The sequence below is a fragment of the Barbus barbus genome, assembly GCF_936440315.1.
Source record: "Barbus barbus genome assembly, chromosome: 2".
NCBI lineage: Eukaryota > Metazoa > Chordata > Actinopteri > Cypriniformes > Cyprinidae > Barbus > Barbus barbus.
Genome location: NC_136730.1, coordinates 33,139,557 through 33,156,614, shown reverse-complemented (window position 1 = coordinate 33,156,614; position 17,058 = coordinate 33,139,557). Strand labels below are relative to the sequence as shown.

At 36.4% G+C, this 17,058-nt stretch overlaps 1 protein-coding gene across 1 annotated transcript in view; it reads left to right on the top strand.

The window, feature by feature from the left end:
* LOC306843920 (disintegrin and metalloproteinase domain-containing protein 33-like) overlaps nt 1–17,058 on the top strand; it is a 70,306-nt gene that overhangs the window by 20,552 nt on the left and 32,696 nt on the right. Inside the window, exons 3-4 of the mRNA XM_079375642.1 lie at nt 50–126; nt 14,917–14,992. Of these exons, the coding sequence (XP_079231768.1) occupies nt 50–126; nt 14,917–14,992 (153 nt within the window). The remainder of the gene's footprint in view (nt 1–49; nt 127–14,916; nt 14,993–17,058) is intronic.

The window sequence follows — 17,058 nt, the reverse complement described above, 5'->3', positions numbered from 1 at the left end:
CTGGATTTTAAATTGAACAGAGTTATATTTCAATTTTCTTTTTCATCAGGACCAGTTTCCAGAGAGAGGGGAGATTCTAGTCTCAGCCCAGGACTTGAAATTGGTTCTACAAGTTGAAAGAAATCAGTAAGTAACCTCTTTAAATGACTATCACATACACATAATTGAAGAAATATGTATCTGATTACAAGGAACTGGCAGACTGACATTTGCAAAACACCCTCACACAATCTTCGAAACGACTCTTATTTAGTTTCTTTCGCACTTCTTATTAACTGGAAGGTTTCATAATTCCCTTCTCAGCAGTCATGAGTGGATTACTCTGAGTAAATAAAAAGGCTCCCTTTTTTAAATATGTGAGCTTAAGTGCGTACCATGCAACACAAACATTCAAAATCTTAATATACTGCTGACAGATTTTTATTGCAAACTGTTTTTAAGATTGCTGTGCAGTTAGTTGTTGAATATATATCCATTGAAATATAATAGCAAGAAAATGCATCTAGATCCAGCTAATAAGGTGGAGATTTGGGAGTGGTGCTGAATTTATTTGCGACTGGTAAAACTGTCCAGGAAGTGTGCTGGAGTTTAAACAGCTGAATAATGACTTGAGCCGCAGATCTTCTGAGAAAAGAGAAGAGCTATCTCCATCACCTTCTGATTGTTCTGCCAAATGCTGAGATGAACCAGTGCCATGAAGTCGCAGTCTGAGCCTGACTGTACTGGAAGCCTTTGGGGATAGATTGCCTTTTCCTCAGAAATTGCAGGACCACATTAATGTTACTTGGCAGAGTAAATGTTTATTTTAACCACACATGAACCTTCCAGTCTTGGCCAGTCTGGTTTTCCAAATGTAGGTCAGAAGAGAGGACACACATGCTGACACACATAAACACCGAGCAGCCTGACTTCCTGAGTATTGTCGAGGCTCGAAGGAACCCTCAAAGCAGTCCAGCAGTCTTTTTTGGAGTTTTTACAAGACAAAGTATTCTCCAAGCAGGTCGAAGTGAAGGAAATGAGGAGAGTCAGGGCATAGAGGACTGGCATAGAATCTAGATCACAGCCACATTGTAATGGGCCCAGGAAATGGGAGGATAGCTTGAGGACTTTTTAATGAATACACTCAATCTATAGAGTAAGCTTTTCTTGAAATAGATAAAAGAAGGTGCATTACTTTAGTGTATATGCCATTTTTCTAATTGCTTCTTTACATTGCAGTAAAGGGCTTTCAACACACAACAGGAAGAAACTGAAAGGTCAGAATAATTATAGAATTTACATATTAGAAAGCACTTATTTTGTTTCTGAAAACCGAATGTTATAGCAAGCAGAGATCTGTGTCTAATACACTATGCTCTAATACACTATCCACTTCAATAAAAAGTTGAATAAACAGATCGACAGAATTGGGATAGGCAATCTTTGTAGTTTAACCCTGAGCACATTTCAAGACATCAGTAAAGGTCAACTTTAGACTACCATTCTGGCCTCTCTCAGCTGGGGTTAAAGGTCACCAGTCTTATGGCTGTGTTGCATTACGTGTGATCCAATAACGTGACCATAAATACCTCTAGAAAACCTCCAGGCATATTTTTCCCTTATATGGAATGGAAGCCTTTTAGAAATAATTTCTAAGTGACTATGTGGGCATATTTTAAATGGTTCTTGAATAGTTCCATTGTGTATTGCATACAGCTCCTCTATCGCACATTTTTTGTCTCTGTGAGGATAACAAAGTTAGAGCCTCTCATTCTGCAAATGACGATTCCTGACAAGTGCAAGGTTTTGGCATTTTATTCGTAGCTAAGCTATTTGTGATGTAAATGAGCATGCTTGTGTGTGTTTGCATCTGAGCTGGTATTTAATTGAAAGGCTGAGAGATGGTTTAAAGAGAGTGAATGAGCAGATACAGGTGGAAGACAGGCATGCTTTAGGCAGTGTTTATAACCTGGAGTAATGAGTTTTAATCTCTACTGGGGAGGATCTTACCACATATTTTAATGAAATTTTAGACTGAATTATGCAGACGTTTGTCCTTTAACATTTGGTATTTTAAGGTACTACAGTGATTATGTCAGTCATCTCATTTTTAGCGATGGCATTGTGGAGTGGTCTGTGGGTTTCTTTTAAAGTCAAGTGGTTTGTGAAAAGGTTGAATTTATGTCATCTAAAGAGCATTTTGACTGGAAGAAATCATGGTGTATCGGGGGGAAAGAGATTAATAGAGTTTATATTGCCTAATATAAGAGAGAGAAACTAGAGGAAAAGAATGATTGGAGAGAGTGTGAGTGGGAATGTATTTGAGAATATAAACTGATGGTGTGAAGGAGAAAGGATAAAGAAGCATGGAGGAGGAGAGGGGTTTAGGGCATGGAGAGCGGTGATAAGAAGACAGAGGATAGAGAGCTGAAAAGAACATGAAAAGGGAGATGAAGAGTCCAAACAGGTGGTTGTGGTTCAGATCCAGTGGTAGCTGAACTCCCAAGAGCCTTCATATCCCATCATAGCCGAAGTGATTGACCTACATATTTTATTATGAATGTTTTAATGTATTCATCCCAGAGGATATGATATTTAAAAGATTTTTTTTTTCTGGAAATGCAGCACATGTTCGGGATTAAGCCAACAGCTGTCTGTATAATTCAACACAGTCATAACTCATGAACTTTTAAAACCTGGCCAGAGGTGTCATGGTATCACTAATAATTAGGGAGGTCAATCAAATGAATTTTTTTTTAACCAAATTAATCACATGTATGACTAATCATATGTAAGCCTCCAAATAATTGCTGAGAATTTTCTCCTTAAAACTGCAGGTCTCAAAAATGCAGTTTGAAAGAGCCAAGTGTAACCAATCCTGTTGTCACCATTGACTTTGGTGGGGCTTTTCATATCATTAGCTGTTTGATAATGTAGACAAGCCAAAGGCTAATGGTATCAGTTATCGTTAAGCTTTACATGCCTGACTTTGTAGAGAGCGATACAAAAAATACATTACCATTCTGATACATTGACTTGTAGATGGCCGTGTATAATTTGCTCTTCCTCTTCTTTGGAATCAGTTTCTGGTTCAAACTTATATAGCTGAATTAATCCACCATTCCCATTTGCATTAAGACTTCTTAACTGAGTGAAAGTTGAGTATTCCGAGAAATTTGCATATTCATAGTTCTGTGTACACCAAGGAAGGGGTTCGAGTTATATCCATGCCATTTTAAGGAAGAAATTATTTCCATGGGAAATGTTTCAACATGTCATTTTGAATCTCTAAGATGAGTTCTAAGAGATCAAATTAGTGACTGTAGGGGGACTTTAAGACTCTATATTTTGTTAAGTCAATATGTTGTTTGTTTTCTTGCCTACAGTCCACAGCAATATATTCAGTTTGTCAATCTGTCAAATGCAGATTATGGTCCATTAAGACAGGACACTTACTTGCATTCAGTCTGTGCTGTTTTTTTTGTTTTTTTTAATGTTTGTCTTTGTACGTTTCACTGTTTTCACAGCTTCACACCATAAGTGTTACAGTTTTATTTGCAGTGTAAAAATGTAAATAATAATTCATCAAGAAAACCTTCCTGAAGTTTAGTACGGAATATTTTATTTTTTAAATTTGTTCATGTTTTGACAATTTGTGCTGAATTAATTGCAGAAGTTTAGTAATCGGGTTTACAACAAACCTCCAAAATGCTTCTTTTCTCCTGGTTAAATAAAGGTCATTTAATTTAATATCAATAAAGTGCTCTCATTCCTGTTTCATACACTCAGAGTAATTTTAATGGACAATAAGTAACAACATTAAAATAGTGATACCTACTGTACAGACTTTATTTATTTGATTATTTTTTTAATTTGAGTTTTTTTTTTATTGTTTATATCAACAGGTAGGTTATAGCAGCAATGTAAAAATGTAATGTAAATACTCTGCTATCAATCTGTGCTATTATAATTAAAGATTCAAATTGATTTTTTGTTAAGTATAGTCCTCAAGGGTTATTTGTCAGCAAGTCTATTTAGGTCCAGGTGTTTCCACTTTTCACCAGATAAGCTCATTGCTTTGAAGGAAGGATGTCACAGCTTCTGCTTGCATAGGTGCTAATCAGAACTGCATTGAGCAGCTGACTTCTTAGAAAAACAACTTCTCGCAACGTTCTTTCGCAATTAGACACAGAGCTAAATTGTGCATGACGTTATTATGCATTTATGAATGCCATCTGCAGCCATGAGAACGGTCGCATGCTGCTTAACACAACTCTGATTCACCCTGATGCATTTCTCGGACTCTCTGCCCTGCAGTCCCATCTGCAGAAGGCTTGTTTTGTTCTCTTCCTGACAAGCAGCCAGTGTTTGTGTTATCTGCTCTCTCATGCATCTTCAAGATTAAGTAAGCCTTCCCTCTTCAGTCTGCTCTGAAAATATCATTGAGAGTGATGATTCCATATTTGCGTTTAGTTCAGAGATGAGCGCTCGTAATGCTCACTGATTACAGTGGAAATATTGCCGTTATTGCCGTATTTAATGTGACTGTGACATGTAGCAGGAACAAGCTGGAGGGAATAGCAGTTTGATATTGAGAGCGACTCAGATGTTAAAATGGAATGAGATGGAGCGATGTCAACTCTAAACAGCTGCATTGCATTAAAGTTTTTTTCCTGCCAATATTTAGTCCCATGTTATAGTGTCAGATTGTAGTGTTTCCAGACTCATGGAGGTCTTACTGTTGAACTGGTCACACTTTATATTAGGTAGCCTTAACTACATCACAAAATAAGTACAATGTACTTATTGTGGTCACATTGTATTTCAAAACACTTTTGCTGCTATTGAGGTGGGATATGGGTAAGGTTAGGGACAGGTTTGGTGGTATGGGTAGGTTTAAGGGTGGGTTAAGGTGTAAGGGAGGGGTCAACAGTGTAATTATAATGTAATTACAGAAATGAATTACAGATGTAATTACATATAGGTATTTTTAAATATATAAGTACAATGTAAAAACATGTATGTACATAATAATTGCATTGTATCAAATAATTAATTTCAATGTAAGTACATAGTAGTTAAGGCCACCTAATATAAAGTGGGATCGTGGAACTTTCCAGTAAAATTAGTGCTTTTCATTGTAATGTTTTTGAAGCATATTTAGATGCAAAACACTCATGTGAACTACACTTTTTTTTATTTGATTCAAGCTCAAATATAACTATAGTGGGCAATACTGTAAACAGTTTACTGTCTTAAACAGTAAAAACAGTTTACAAAAACACTGCTCTCATGGCAGAAAACTATCCTATTGTGGTAAATATTTTCCATATATAATAAAAGTGAATGAGAGTAGAAGATGTCATGCTTCAAAATAACAATAAAGCATGTTATAGTCCAAGTCTCTGAAGCCATACAATAGCTTTATATAAGAAAAAGACAATAATTTAGGCTGTGGTGATTAACTGATGACTCAATTTTCATTTTTAGAGTAAACTGTCTCTTTACAGTGTGGGGCTATGCATTGGATGAGCATTTCCATACGTGTGTGTTTCTGACCTAATGCCATCAGTGCGACTGAAGTTTGACTTCTTGAAACTTGGTTCACATTTGGCAGATGTTTTTGTGAGAAGTGTAAAGCAAGTGCAGTGTTGAAGTACAGTCCTTATTGGGGTGTGTTTGTATTAGCAAGAAGCCAACAGGCATACAGTTGAGCGTCTGTCGTTTATTGTTAGCACTGAAATATTTATAGCCCCTGCCTTCCCCCCAAATATCTTGCTGTGTCTTGAGTCACTTAACCCCAGTCAAATGTACACAATGAAGGATATATTTTTTCTTTCTCTTCCCTCACTCTGTTTTTCTCTCTGCATCTCGGCCTTCTTTCTCTGTCACTTATACGTTCTTGGATGATCTTTGTTGCCTCCTCTCTGTGCCCATCCCCCTATTTCCTTTGTTTTCCCTCTCTCGTTCTCTCTCTCTAAGTCTAGTACAGTACTGCTGGTTTGAATGAGGTGATTGGTAACAGATGGTGCCGCTTTAAAAGGGCAAGCAATTTTATGCCCTCAGTAGGTCACTGGGCCACAGTCTCTCTCTCTCTGGCTCTCGTCCACACACACAGCTGAATTTTATGCACACTGTCCCTAAAAACCTTCAAAAGAGTAATGTTTTAACATGAGGATCAAATGTAAGGACCATCTAGGTATCAGTTTGCATGTCAGGAATACTTGTACATTTTCAAGCTGGGCAACGATAGTACTTTGTATTACGTCAACAGACTATTAAACACTGCATTTGTTACCTTAAAAAGTTATTTCAGTAACATTTTACAATAAGGTCCTATTAGTTTAGTTAATGCATTAATTAACATTAACTAACAATGAACAGTATGTTTGTTTCAGTATTTATTAATTGTTGATAATGTTAGTTAATAAAAAAAATACAACTGTTAGTTCATGTAGGCTCATTAAATAATATTAACAGATACAACTTTTGGTCACACTTGATTTTAAGGTCCAATTCTCACCATTAACAAACCATTAACTACGACTTTTGCATCAATGAACAACTGATTTGCTGCTTATTAATAGTTATGAAGTTTTTAGGTTTATATTGATAAGGGATGTAGAATATGGTCACGCAGAATATGTGCTTTACTAATAAACAGCCAATATGTTAATAGTAGGCATGCTAATAAGCAACTAGTTAATAGTGAGAATTGGTCCCTATACTGAAGTGTTACCCAACCTTTTTTTGTATTATGTATTATGTAAATGTTGAAATTTATGTAAACTATAGGCTGGATTACACTACATAACTTTTGCCTGAAATTACAGCCTTGAAAAGTCAATGCTAGCTGCTGAAAGTCACAGCAAGTCTGCAGATTGACAGATTTCACAAAATATTGCTTGGCTAAAGAGATGTGTCTTTAATCTAGATTTAAACAGAGAGAGTGTGTCTGAACCCCGAACGTTATCAGGAAGGCTATTCCAGAGTTTGGGAGCCAAATGTAGAAAAAGCTCTACCTCCTTTAGTGGACTTTGCTATCCTAGGTACTACCAAAAGTCCAGAGTTTTGCGACCTTAGGGAGTAGCGTGGATTGTAGCGTTGTAGAAGACAAGTTAGGTACGCAGGAGCTAAACCATTTAGGGCCTTATAGGCAAGTAATAATATTTTGTAAATGATACGGAACTTAATAGGTAGCCAGTGCAGAGACTGTAAAATTGGGGTAATATGATCATATTTTCTTGACCTGGTAAGAACTCTAGCCGCTGCATGTTGGACTATCTGTAGCTTGTTTATTGAAGATGCAGGACAACCAGCTAGCAGTGCATTACAATAGTCCAGTCTAGAGGTCATGAATGCATGAACTAGCTTTTCTGCATCAGAAACAGGTAGCATGCTTCGAAGCTTAGCAATGTTTCTAAGATAGAAGAATGCTGTTTTTGTAGATTTTTGACTTTAGAGGACGTGACAGTGCATCCGTCTAGTTGCAAATTGTAATCCAAGAGATTTTGTGTACTGTTTTTTGGTCCAATAAGTAATATCTCTGTCTTATCTGAATTTGAATGAATGAGAACATACATTGTTATTATTTGTCATGTGCCTATAGTTAACCAATGTAGTGAACTAATGTTAACAAATAGAACTTTATTGTAAAGTGTTACTGTTATTTCTAATTTTTGAATTGTGTACTTCAAAGGAAATCCACTAGTATTAAAGTTTAATCTTCATGGACCATTTTAGAGGAGCAAATCACACAAAGCTAAACACATTTTTTAAATATAAAAATGTAAGACTAAAAAATAAAACAAATGTATTCAAGTCAGATGGAGGTAAATGAAATGGCTTAGCAGGCAGCTCATTATTATTAGACTGATCTAGTTTTGTTGAGTCTCAACACGCTGCTTACTTCCAGTATAGACATTGAGCCAGAGGTGGCTCTCTGTTGTCATGACAATCAGCAAGTCTCTTATTTTCTGTCTGCAGTATATGTTTATTTTTAATTATACTAATTCAAGAGCAATGATTTGGACCACAGTCTACACATTTTTGACCCCTGCTCTAGACTGTTCACTACCTGATTGCCTTTGCATTGTTTGTAAAGTCTCATTCCTCTGAGATGAAGAATAAAACACAAAGCAGTCATCTCCCCTGTGTTGTGACCTCTGCTCTTCTTACTGCTGCCCTTTCAGTCCAGTGTTTTCAAAACTGTAAACACCTTCAGTTTTTCAGACAGGAAGAAAATAAAAGTTGCAGACTGCAGAATACATACAGCTAAAATCTGGTATGTCGCACCATCTTGACCTTGAGCACAATTATGGCATGCTTTGATAGTCTGCCGCTATCAGATGGTAGTTGTGAATCTCTTTGACAATTTATAGTCTTTTAGATCATAAGAACCAGAAGGAAATGTGATTTTGTGATGCAGCAGAACAGCTGTTATGAGAGATGCTGGTGGTTAATCTTCTGTGCTCAGAATGAAAAAAAAAATGCTGTTTAAGAGCAGCTCTTTGAGTGTTTAAAATATTAAACAGAAGCTTGTCACATGTTTCATGTCTTAAAATCTTACTGTAAAAAGGTAGTCAGCATATACTTGTTTTGAAAGTAAAATAAGCTTAGTGATAGCTGCTTTGTCAGACTTTCACAATCCGAGTAACCTTGAAAAATGTGAACTTTACTTTTTTTTTTATCTGTCACCATTTAATGGATGCCAGAGTGTTGCTCTGTGGTTCCAATCATGTTCTAAACTTATTTGTATTCGTTGATTTGTGGCTATTAGGGTGTTCTGGGATTTTAGGTGTTGCCAGGTGGTTTATAGGGTGTTCTAGTCTTATTATATTCTGCTTTCTAGATATGACTCAAATCCCACCTTCAGTGTAAATGTATGGCTTTTTTTCTTCCTGTGAAAGATGTCAGTTTGAAAATAACTGTAGTAAACACCCCTATTCAACAAAACACAGTTTGAGGTATTATTCATGTCTGTAGGACAGATTGTATGGGATGAGTTAACACTTACGATTGGGGGTTTGTTGCATACTAAATAAATACACTACTTTTAAGTGAATAATAGTGATGCTCCTTGAAGATTTTACACCTTACTGACTATGAGAGTCCAACTTTAATCTGCATAAACAGCTCAGAGTCGTTTACACAACCTGGGTTGTGGTAAATCTTTAGTGGCAGATAAGGTTTCATGTTGTGCTAAAGAGTTTCACACCTACTCACATTCATCAAACAAACATCCTGCACACACCTGTTACTAGCCACTGTAACCAAGTACAAATATAAACAAGAAAAAGCCAAGAAATGAGAAATTTCCTGATCTATCTATCTATCTATCTAGAGTGATCAGGACCCTGACGCAAAGCAGATTAGTACACAGCTACTTGCCACTTAAGTAAATAATTAGACACAAAATATCGATTTGAGTTGAAATATTTGTTTAGCTCTTTAAACACAAAGCTTCTGCTAAGCAAAGCAGTTCCTAACACCCGTATAAATAAACTTGTTTATTACTTTAAAACCATTACAGTGTACAAAATGTTTTTTTCTGGCAACAAGACAAACCTACTGAAGTCCTCCGTTTTCATTTTACAGTAAATAGTCGATAACTGAGGTGCAAGATGCTAGTAGTTGCATTTGAATGAAATGAGGGAGAGTGCAGCAGTGTGATATGTGAGATATGAAAGAAGCGCCAGCCATAAATACCTAGATGAGCGTATGCTATGTGGTTTTTCGGGGAATAACACACCTTGTAATGTCACAACTGATGTGTCAGAATCAACTTTTCCAGAGAGATGTGTTGTAATTTGTAATAATTGATATAAAATGTGATCTTGTAAACAATAGCTAAACACATTCCTGTTTAATTATGCAATAAACTGAAATGTGATGCATATGTGTGAACAGATAAAGAAACGAATGCTGTAGTTTTACAGTAAGTCCTGTGTTTTGGAAAGATGTGTGGTCATAAGCTGGCTTTTGCTCCTGAGATGGCCTCTCATTTTTATTTTTTCAAGCTTGTGCAAGTAAGCCTTTCAACTAAGAACTATGAGTAATTTCTTTCTACTGCTGATTGCTGAATTGCACCTGTTTTTCCTCAGAGAAAAACACACGCACATACACACACTGAGACAAGTCCAATTCTTTTTGTTCCTCCAACCCAGCTGTGCATAAAACAAGCACATTAATCTAAGGCGAAGTCCACTGGACAGTTAACCCAGAATCTGGTGGTTGAAAATAGAAGTGTAATGAGACACACACACTCACACTCACTTATCTCCGCCTGTGCTCAGTGCCTCCTCCACCGCAAACCCTCGCCGTTGTTTCTTTATAAGCTGTAGGCTACTGTGTGGCTCTTCCCTGTCTGATGTTCAGAAGAAGAATTGGACCAGCACTGCTTACTTTGAATTTTTTCTCTTTAATTTGTCTCCTATTATCTGGGATTGAGCAATCAGCATAAACATTATTATCATTAAAGGCAGGAAAAGGACAACAGAACACATGCACTAAAACTCTCATCATCTTTAATGTTTGAAGTCTGTGACAAAAAAAAGTCCTAGATTGTAGTGAAATTCAACAATGCTTTTTTATATACAGTGGCCTTATATTTACACTTGACTCAATATTGCCAATCGCCTTGTCTATTTTCACCCTGCTAATGAAAATTTTCACAGCAGAATCAACCATTCTGCATTCCTATGCGACAAACAGTAGCAGATATTGTTTCTGAATGATTAAGTGTGTTTAAATGAATCAGTTGGGTAAACGATTCACTCATTTAGGCAGCCACTTTTTTATTCCTGAATGAATCAGAGTTTTGAACAAATCCATTGAGTGATTGATTCAATGTTTCATACATTTTGAGGGCTGCAGCCTCCAGAGATTGCATTTGTCTGCTGCATATATATCATCAAGCCTCTCTTATTTCAGAAAAGTAACTATTACATTCCACAGAAATGGCAGTGATTACACACAAGGAATAATAGTCAATTTTATAATGGTTCCTTTCTAAAATGTGACAGCCTCAATGGCATATGCAGCTGATAAATGCCACCTCCGGAGGGTGCAGCCTTTGAAATGAGACACAGCCATATAGACCAGGGGTGTTCAATTAAAGTTACAAGGGGTCCAGACTCTGTATTTTCAAAAAACTTTATTGTGTAAAAAGGCACATCATTAATTTATCACAAACATTTAGTTGAACGGTCTGAGTCAACAGCAAGTGGTATGTGAAGTTCTGTTGTTTTGATGCACTGCTAACTTAAACTGTAGAAATGGTAAAATGGTGTAACTCTTATCTCTGTCCATTGTCTGCTAATTGCTGACCCCTGACATAGACAGTATGTGATTTTGAACAAATCAGTTGAGTGAACGATTTAATGACTTGCACATAAAGACAGGCTAAATTTAGAATACTTACTATTTTTACGATATCTTTCTATGGCTAAAATAGTAAGAGTAGTACACTCTTAAAAATAAAGTTTCTTTATTGGCATCAGTGGTTCCACAAAGGACCTTTACCATCCATGGAACCTTTTCATTCCACAAAAGGTTCTTTACAATGGATAAGGGTTCTTTAGATTATTAAAATGTTCTTCACAAAAATGGTTCTTTTAAGAACTTTTTCTCTGAAAGGTACGGAGCCCCTTAGAGCTCATGGTGGTGGAAAGATTTCGGGGTGGGTGAAAAAAATTTGGGGTGGGAGGAAAAAATATTTTTCAAACTTTTGCGTTCTCTCGCAAAACTTTGCGTTCTCTCGCAAAGATGTTTGCGTTCCCTCGCAAAACTTTGCGTTCTCTCGCAAAGATGTTTGCGTTCCCTCGCAAAACTTTGCGTTCTCTCGCAAAGATGTTTGCGTTCTCTTCCGAAACTTTGCGCTCTCTCGCAAAGATGTTTGCATTCCCTCGCAAAACCTTGCGTTCTCTTGCAAAACTTAGCGTTCTCTCGCAAAGCAAGCATCTTTGCGAGAGAACGCAAACATCTTTGCGAGAGAACGCAAAGTTTTGCGAGGGAACGCAAAAGTTTTGCGAGAGAACGCAAAAGATTTGAAAAAAAATTTCCTCCCACCCTGAATTTTTTTCACCCACCCCGAAATCTTTCCACCACCATGAGCTCTTAGGGTCTCCGTAGAAAGGTTCTTTGGGTAGCCAAAACTGGTTCTTCTGTGAAAACCCCCTTTTTGGAACCTTTATTTTTAAGAGTGTATGCTAATTAATTCCTGATTGAATCAGTGTTTTAAATTAATTAGGTGAGTGATTGATTAAGTGATTCACTCATGCAAACGCTCACTTGTTTTGTACTGGAATGATTCAGTGTTTTCTGAACACTTCAGCTAAGTGAACGATTCAGTGACTCACTTGTAAAGGCAGTAATTTGTTTAGTTCCAGAATAAATCAATGTTTTTGAACAAACTGGCTGAGAGAATGATTCAGTGATTAAATCATATGGACAGCCACTTGTTTCATGCTGCTGGACTTTATATTAGGACTTTTGGAACACCACTCAAATAATACCACTGGTGAAGCCAGAAGTTGATACAGTGTTTACACTCTTACAGAAGTCACCCGACTGCAAGCTGATATTGTCTTTGCATGTTAAGCTGGGATAGGAGAAAGTATTTGAACATTTAAAAAAATGACACACTTTATCTTTAAAAGGAATTACATAATCTTAGCGACTCCTGATTTCTAAACAGTCTCACATTTTCTCATGGCAGCTATTCATTCTGTCAGATAACTGTTGGAGGGTGTTACATCAGTGGGAGCAAAAGGATGGATGTGCTACATTAGTTGGAGGAAGCAGATGGATGTGCACTTGCTTACATTTGGCAGCCAACCTTTGCAAAATATAATGTAGAAGCTGGACTCAGATTGCACGTGCAGCACATCAATATGCAGTGACTTTAACATTTAAGCACATTTTTGGCATGTTCATTGATTTGGAGGATGTCAGTTATAGCTGATGTATGCATTGTTTACTGCGAGGAAGGTTAAAACTGACTCTTTTTTTCTGTCTTTAGTGTAAATGTAGAAGTTACGTTGTTGAATGACTGTTTTCTGCATTGGAGATGCCAGAATATCTAGCCCGTGCACTTCTCATAGCTCCTGCCGGGAAGCCGTCTGTCTCAAATCATGCTCCTGTCCTCTCTCCTATTTTTTGTCTACTGGGGCTCCACCTTAAAGTTAGACAAGTGAAAAACTAAATAATGACTGTTTTTGCTTCGGGGGTGAGGGAAATTAAATGGTCAGAAAATATGACCCTTTAACAATTTCCTCTCACTGTAGGAATACATTAACTGAATCCCACTGGTTTTGTCACTTTCTCAGCCATTACAACGATGTTTGCCACAGTTTTGCCGTTCCAGTGTCTGCTTGATTTATTTTTGCTCATTTAGGCAGAGTTCACATTTTCTTGAGGTTTCTGAGAGCTATGCATACATATTTCCCACAGTGCTCTTTGTTAATGACAGGAATGTACAAAACAGAAGTTTGTGGGTAGGTTATCTGAATTTCTTAAGGAATTAGAGCTGCTTTGGTTTCTACAACCACACTAATTAGATGTGTTTGTAATAGAAATATGGATTCTAAGTGCAGTACTTCAGCTGCTTCATAGTTATCACAAATAAATACATGATTATGAATAGCCATGGGTCAGATGACTTAAATAGCATCACATTCAGATTAGTCTGGAGTCATTGTACAAGGTGATGATAGCTTTTTTAGATGGACCAACATCACTGACATTTAAGCATGTCATGACTGTGTAATCTTGCAAGTGTTTTAGCCAGCAAGGTCCCTTGCAACTCAAAGCAAATTCAAAGCAACACAAATTTCATTGTTTATCTCTACTTTTCAAAAATAAGGCTGATACATTATTATGCACATCAGTCCTCACACTCTGATGGGATCTCTGAGGTGGGATAAACAGAGTTGCTGAAGCTTATTGTCTAATGACACTCCATTGGTTGAACTTTAACCTTATATATTACATGTACTATAGTAATGCACATTTTTGTATCTATGCTATGCTTGTCTAAAAGCTGTTCCGCTTGAAACATTATTTGAGCTATCAAAAACTATTGCTTGCAATGCTCTTTAGGAAAGTTTTGGGGTCAGTGCAAGACAGCATCTGTGGCTTAATGCAAATTATCACAGAAAAAGCAAAAATTACAGAATTTATTCAAATACACCCTGGGTTAAAATCCAAAAAAACATTATGTCGTTACGAGACAAGTTAAAAAAGATTTGGCTACTGATTACAATTATATCTGATCTTTTCATTTTATTGTCATGATGACCTGACATACTGTGACTAATTGTAAAGCACTGTTTACATACGGCAAACTTCAGGATTTATGTTAGAAATACATAACAAGAAGTTATTTCAGTTGTGCTGCTTCATGTTTTTGTTGAAACTATGTTTCAGGATTCTTTCTTAAAACCATTATTCAAGGGTTCTTTGATGAATAGAAAGAACAACGTTGATTTTAAAAAGAAACCTTTCGTAACAACATAAAAGTACTGTCACTTTTGATTAATTTAATTCATCCTTGCTTGAATAAAATTATTAATTTCTTTCAGAAAAATCTTACTAAACTTAAACTTTTCAATGGTAATGTGTCATATGCTAAATATTACATTTTGCCTTTTTACATTTAGATTACCTTTTTGTTTTTTAAAGCTCACTTGCAGTAAACACAATTCATTTGAAACATTGTTAAATATTTAGCAAATTTTCATCCTGTGCATTATATAATCTTGTGGTTAGTTCAACCCCTTAACATGCATATACACATTTTCTCGGTATCTTAATGTGCAAAGCATTGCTTCAAAAGACAAAGTATTTCTGTTGAAATGGCATAAACCTCCGCCAAATGTGTATGTGTGTGTAGTGCTATCACAATGACAGCTTGTTTTTTCATTTTGTCTCTCTTAGGGAGCTCCTGGGTGATGACTTCACTGAAACTCACTATGAGAATGGCCTCCCTGTCACCAAAACCAGCAATCACACTGTAAGCAGAACTGAAACCTCTGTCTGTTTCTGTGTCTGTGTGTGTGTGTGTACCTACTTAACCATAAGTTAACCCAAAAGTGAGGTAAACCTGACAAAATCTTCAAAAACCTCCCTTTGGGGACGTCCTCATTTGTAAAACGGGTTTAAAAAAAAACTAAACAAAGTTTTTTTGAAATTGTAAAAATGCAGAAAGTCTCCTGTGAGGGCTATGTTTAGGTGTAGGGCAATAGCACATACAGTTTGTACAGTATAAAAACCATTACGCCTATGGGATGTCCCCATTTAGAAAGCTAAGTAAACATGTGTGTGTGTGTGTGTGTGTGTGTGCTGGTCTATGCCTATGTTCCTCTCTGTCTCTGCTTTTCTCAGTTCTTGTATTTCTGTTTCAGTGCGTTTTATTTGCTTGACATGTAAAGCTATTTTAAAAAGCAGAAAGTTAAAAACAGAAATGTTATATTAGCATGTGAATTAAACATTTGTTTAGTGTGATTATTTATATTAAATAAGCAGTAAAAAATATTGCTTCAGGCAAACGTGATTGCAAAATTACGGAGCCCTTTTAGGGACATTGTGGTGGGAAAAATTCGGGGTGAGTGGAAAAAATATATTTCAAATGTTTTGTGTTCTCTCGTAAAACTTTTGCATTCCCTCGAGAAACTTTGCGTTCCCTTGAAAAACCAGTTGAGTTCGGACTGTTTACTTTACAGCTTGCAGTGGTTCATACAGCTCCATATGTTCACTATGGAGCGGTTCATAGAGTTTTATATTGAACTTGGACTCAAATAAAGTAATACAGTCAGTGCTTAGTTCAAGGCACGGTTTTGGGACATTCTAAAACGCTTAATGTGGCTTAATGCTTTAAAACGGTGACATTGGAGGACCAAATTCAATAATAATAAACGGTGATCAAATTATTAGGCTAATATTAATAACCTTGTTAATAATATTACTAAGCAGAAGCATAGAATGCAACGCCCTGCACTAAAGCTTTTTCTTCCCCATAAAATGCTTACGGTAGGCTAATGTATGAAAACGGTGATTTAAAAATACCAAATCCATTGCATTCATATTCTGGGCTATTCTGCTTTATTAATAGTAATATTATTAATAAGCTTATTAATATTTGTGTCACGTGTTTGTTTCAGTATAGTTCCTGTTTGTCCTTTTATGGTCGGTTCCTGTCATTAGTTAATCATCGTTTATTCCATTCACCTGTTTTATATTAATCATCTCGTTTGTTCCTTTGTTCCAGTCCCTTTATAAGTCCTCAGTTCTCCCTTAGTCTTTGTTTTGGTTTAATATTTATAATGTTCAATGTGTGTTTAAGCCTATTAAATACTCCTTTACGTCTACTCCTGTCTTCGTGCGCTTACCTCTACAACCACGCATCGTTACAATTAGCCTAATAATTTTATTAGTATTTATTATTATTGAATTTGGTCCTCATGTTTTAATAAGCCGCATTAAGCATTAAACATTAAGCATAGAATGTCCCAAAACCGTGCCTTGAACGAACCTGTATTTCTTTATACTTGAGTACAAGTTCAAAATAAAAACTTTATGAGCCGCTCCATTGTGAACATACGAGTATGAACCTTTCATTAGCTTACCTTAAGTGTTTTCTACGGGGAAGAAAAGGCTTAACGTGCAGGGCATTGCGTTCATATTCTGCTTTATTTGTAATATTATTAATAAGGTTATTAATGTTGGCCTAATTATTTTTATCAGGATTTATTATTATCGAATTTAATGTTTTGAAACCGTGCCTTGAACTAAGCACTGACTGTATAACTATAACTTTATTGAGTCCAAGTTCAAAACAAAACTCTATGAACCGCTCCATTGTGAACATACAAGCTGTAACCACTGAAAGCTGTAAAGTAAATAGGAAGAGTTTGTCCGAACTCAACTGGTTTTGCGGGAGAACGCAAAAGTTTTGTGAGGGAACGCTAATGTCACGGATCTGTGGTTGTAGAGTAAACGCGCTCGACGAAGGAGTAAACAAACAAAAGAAACTTTAATCTTCATCAATACACTTTCCATAATTCAACATTAAGCAGAACT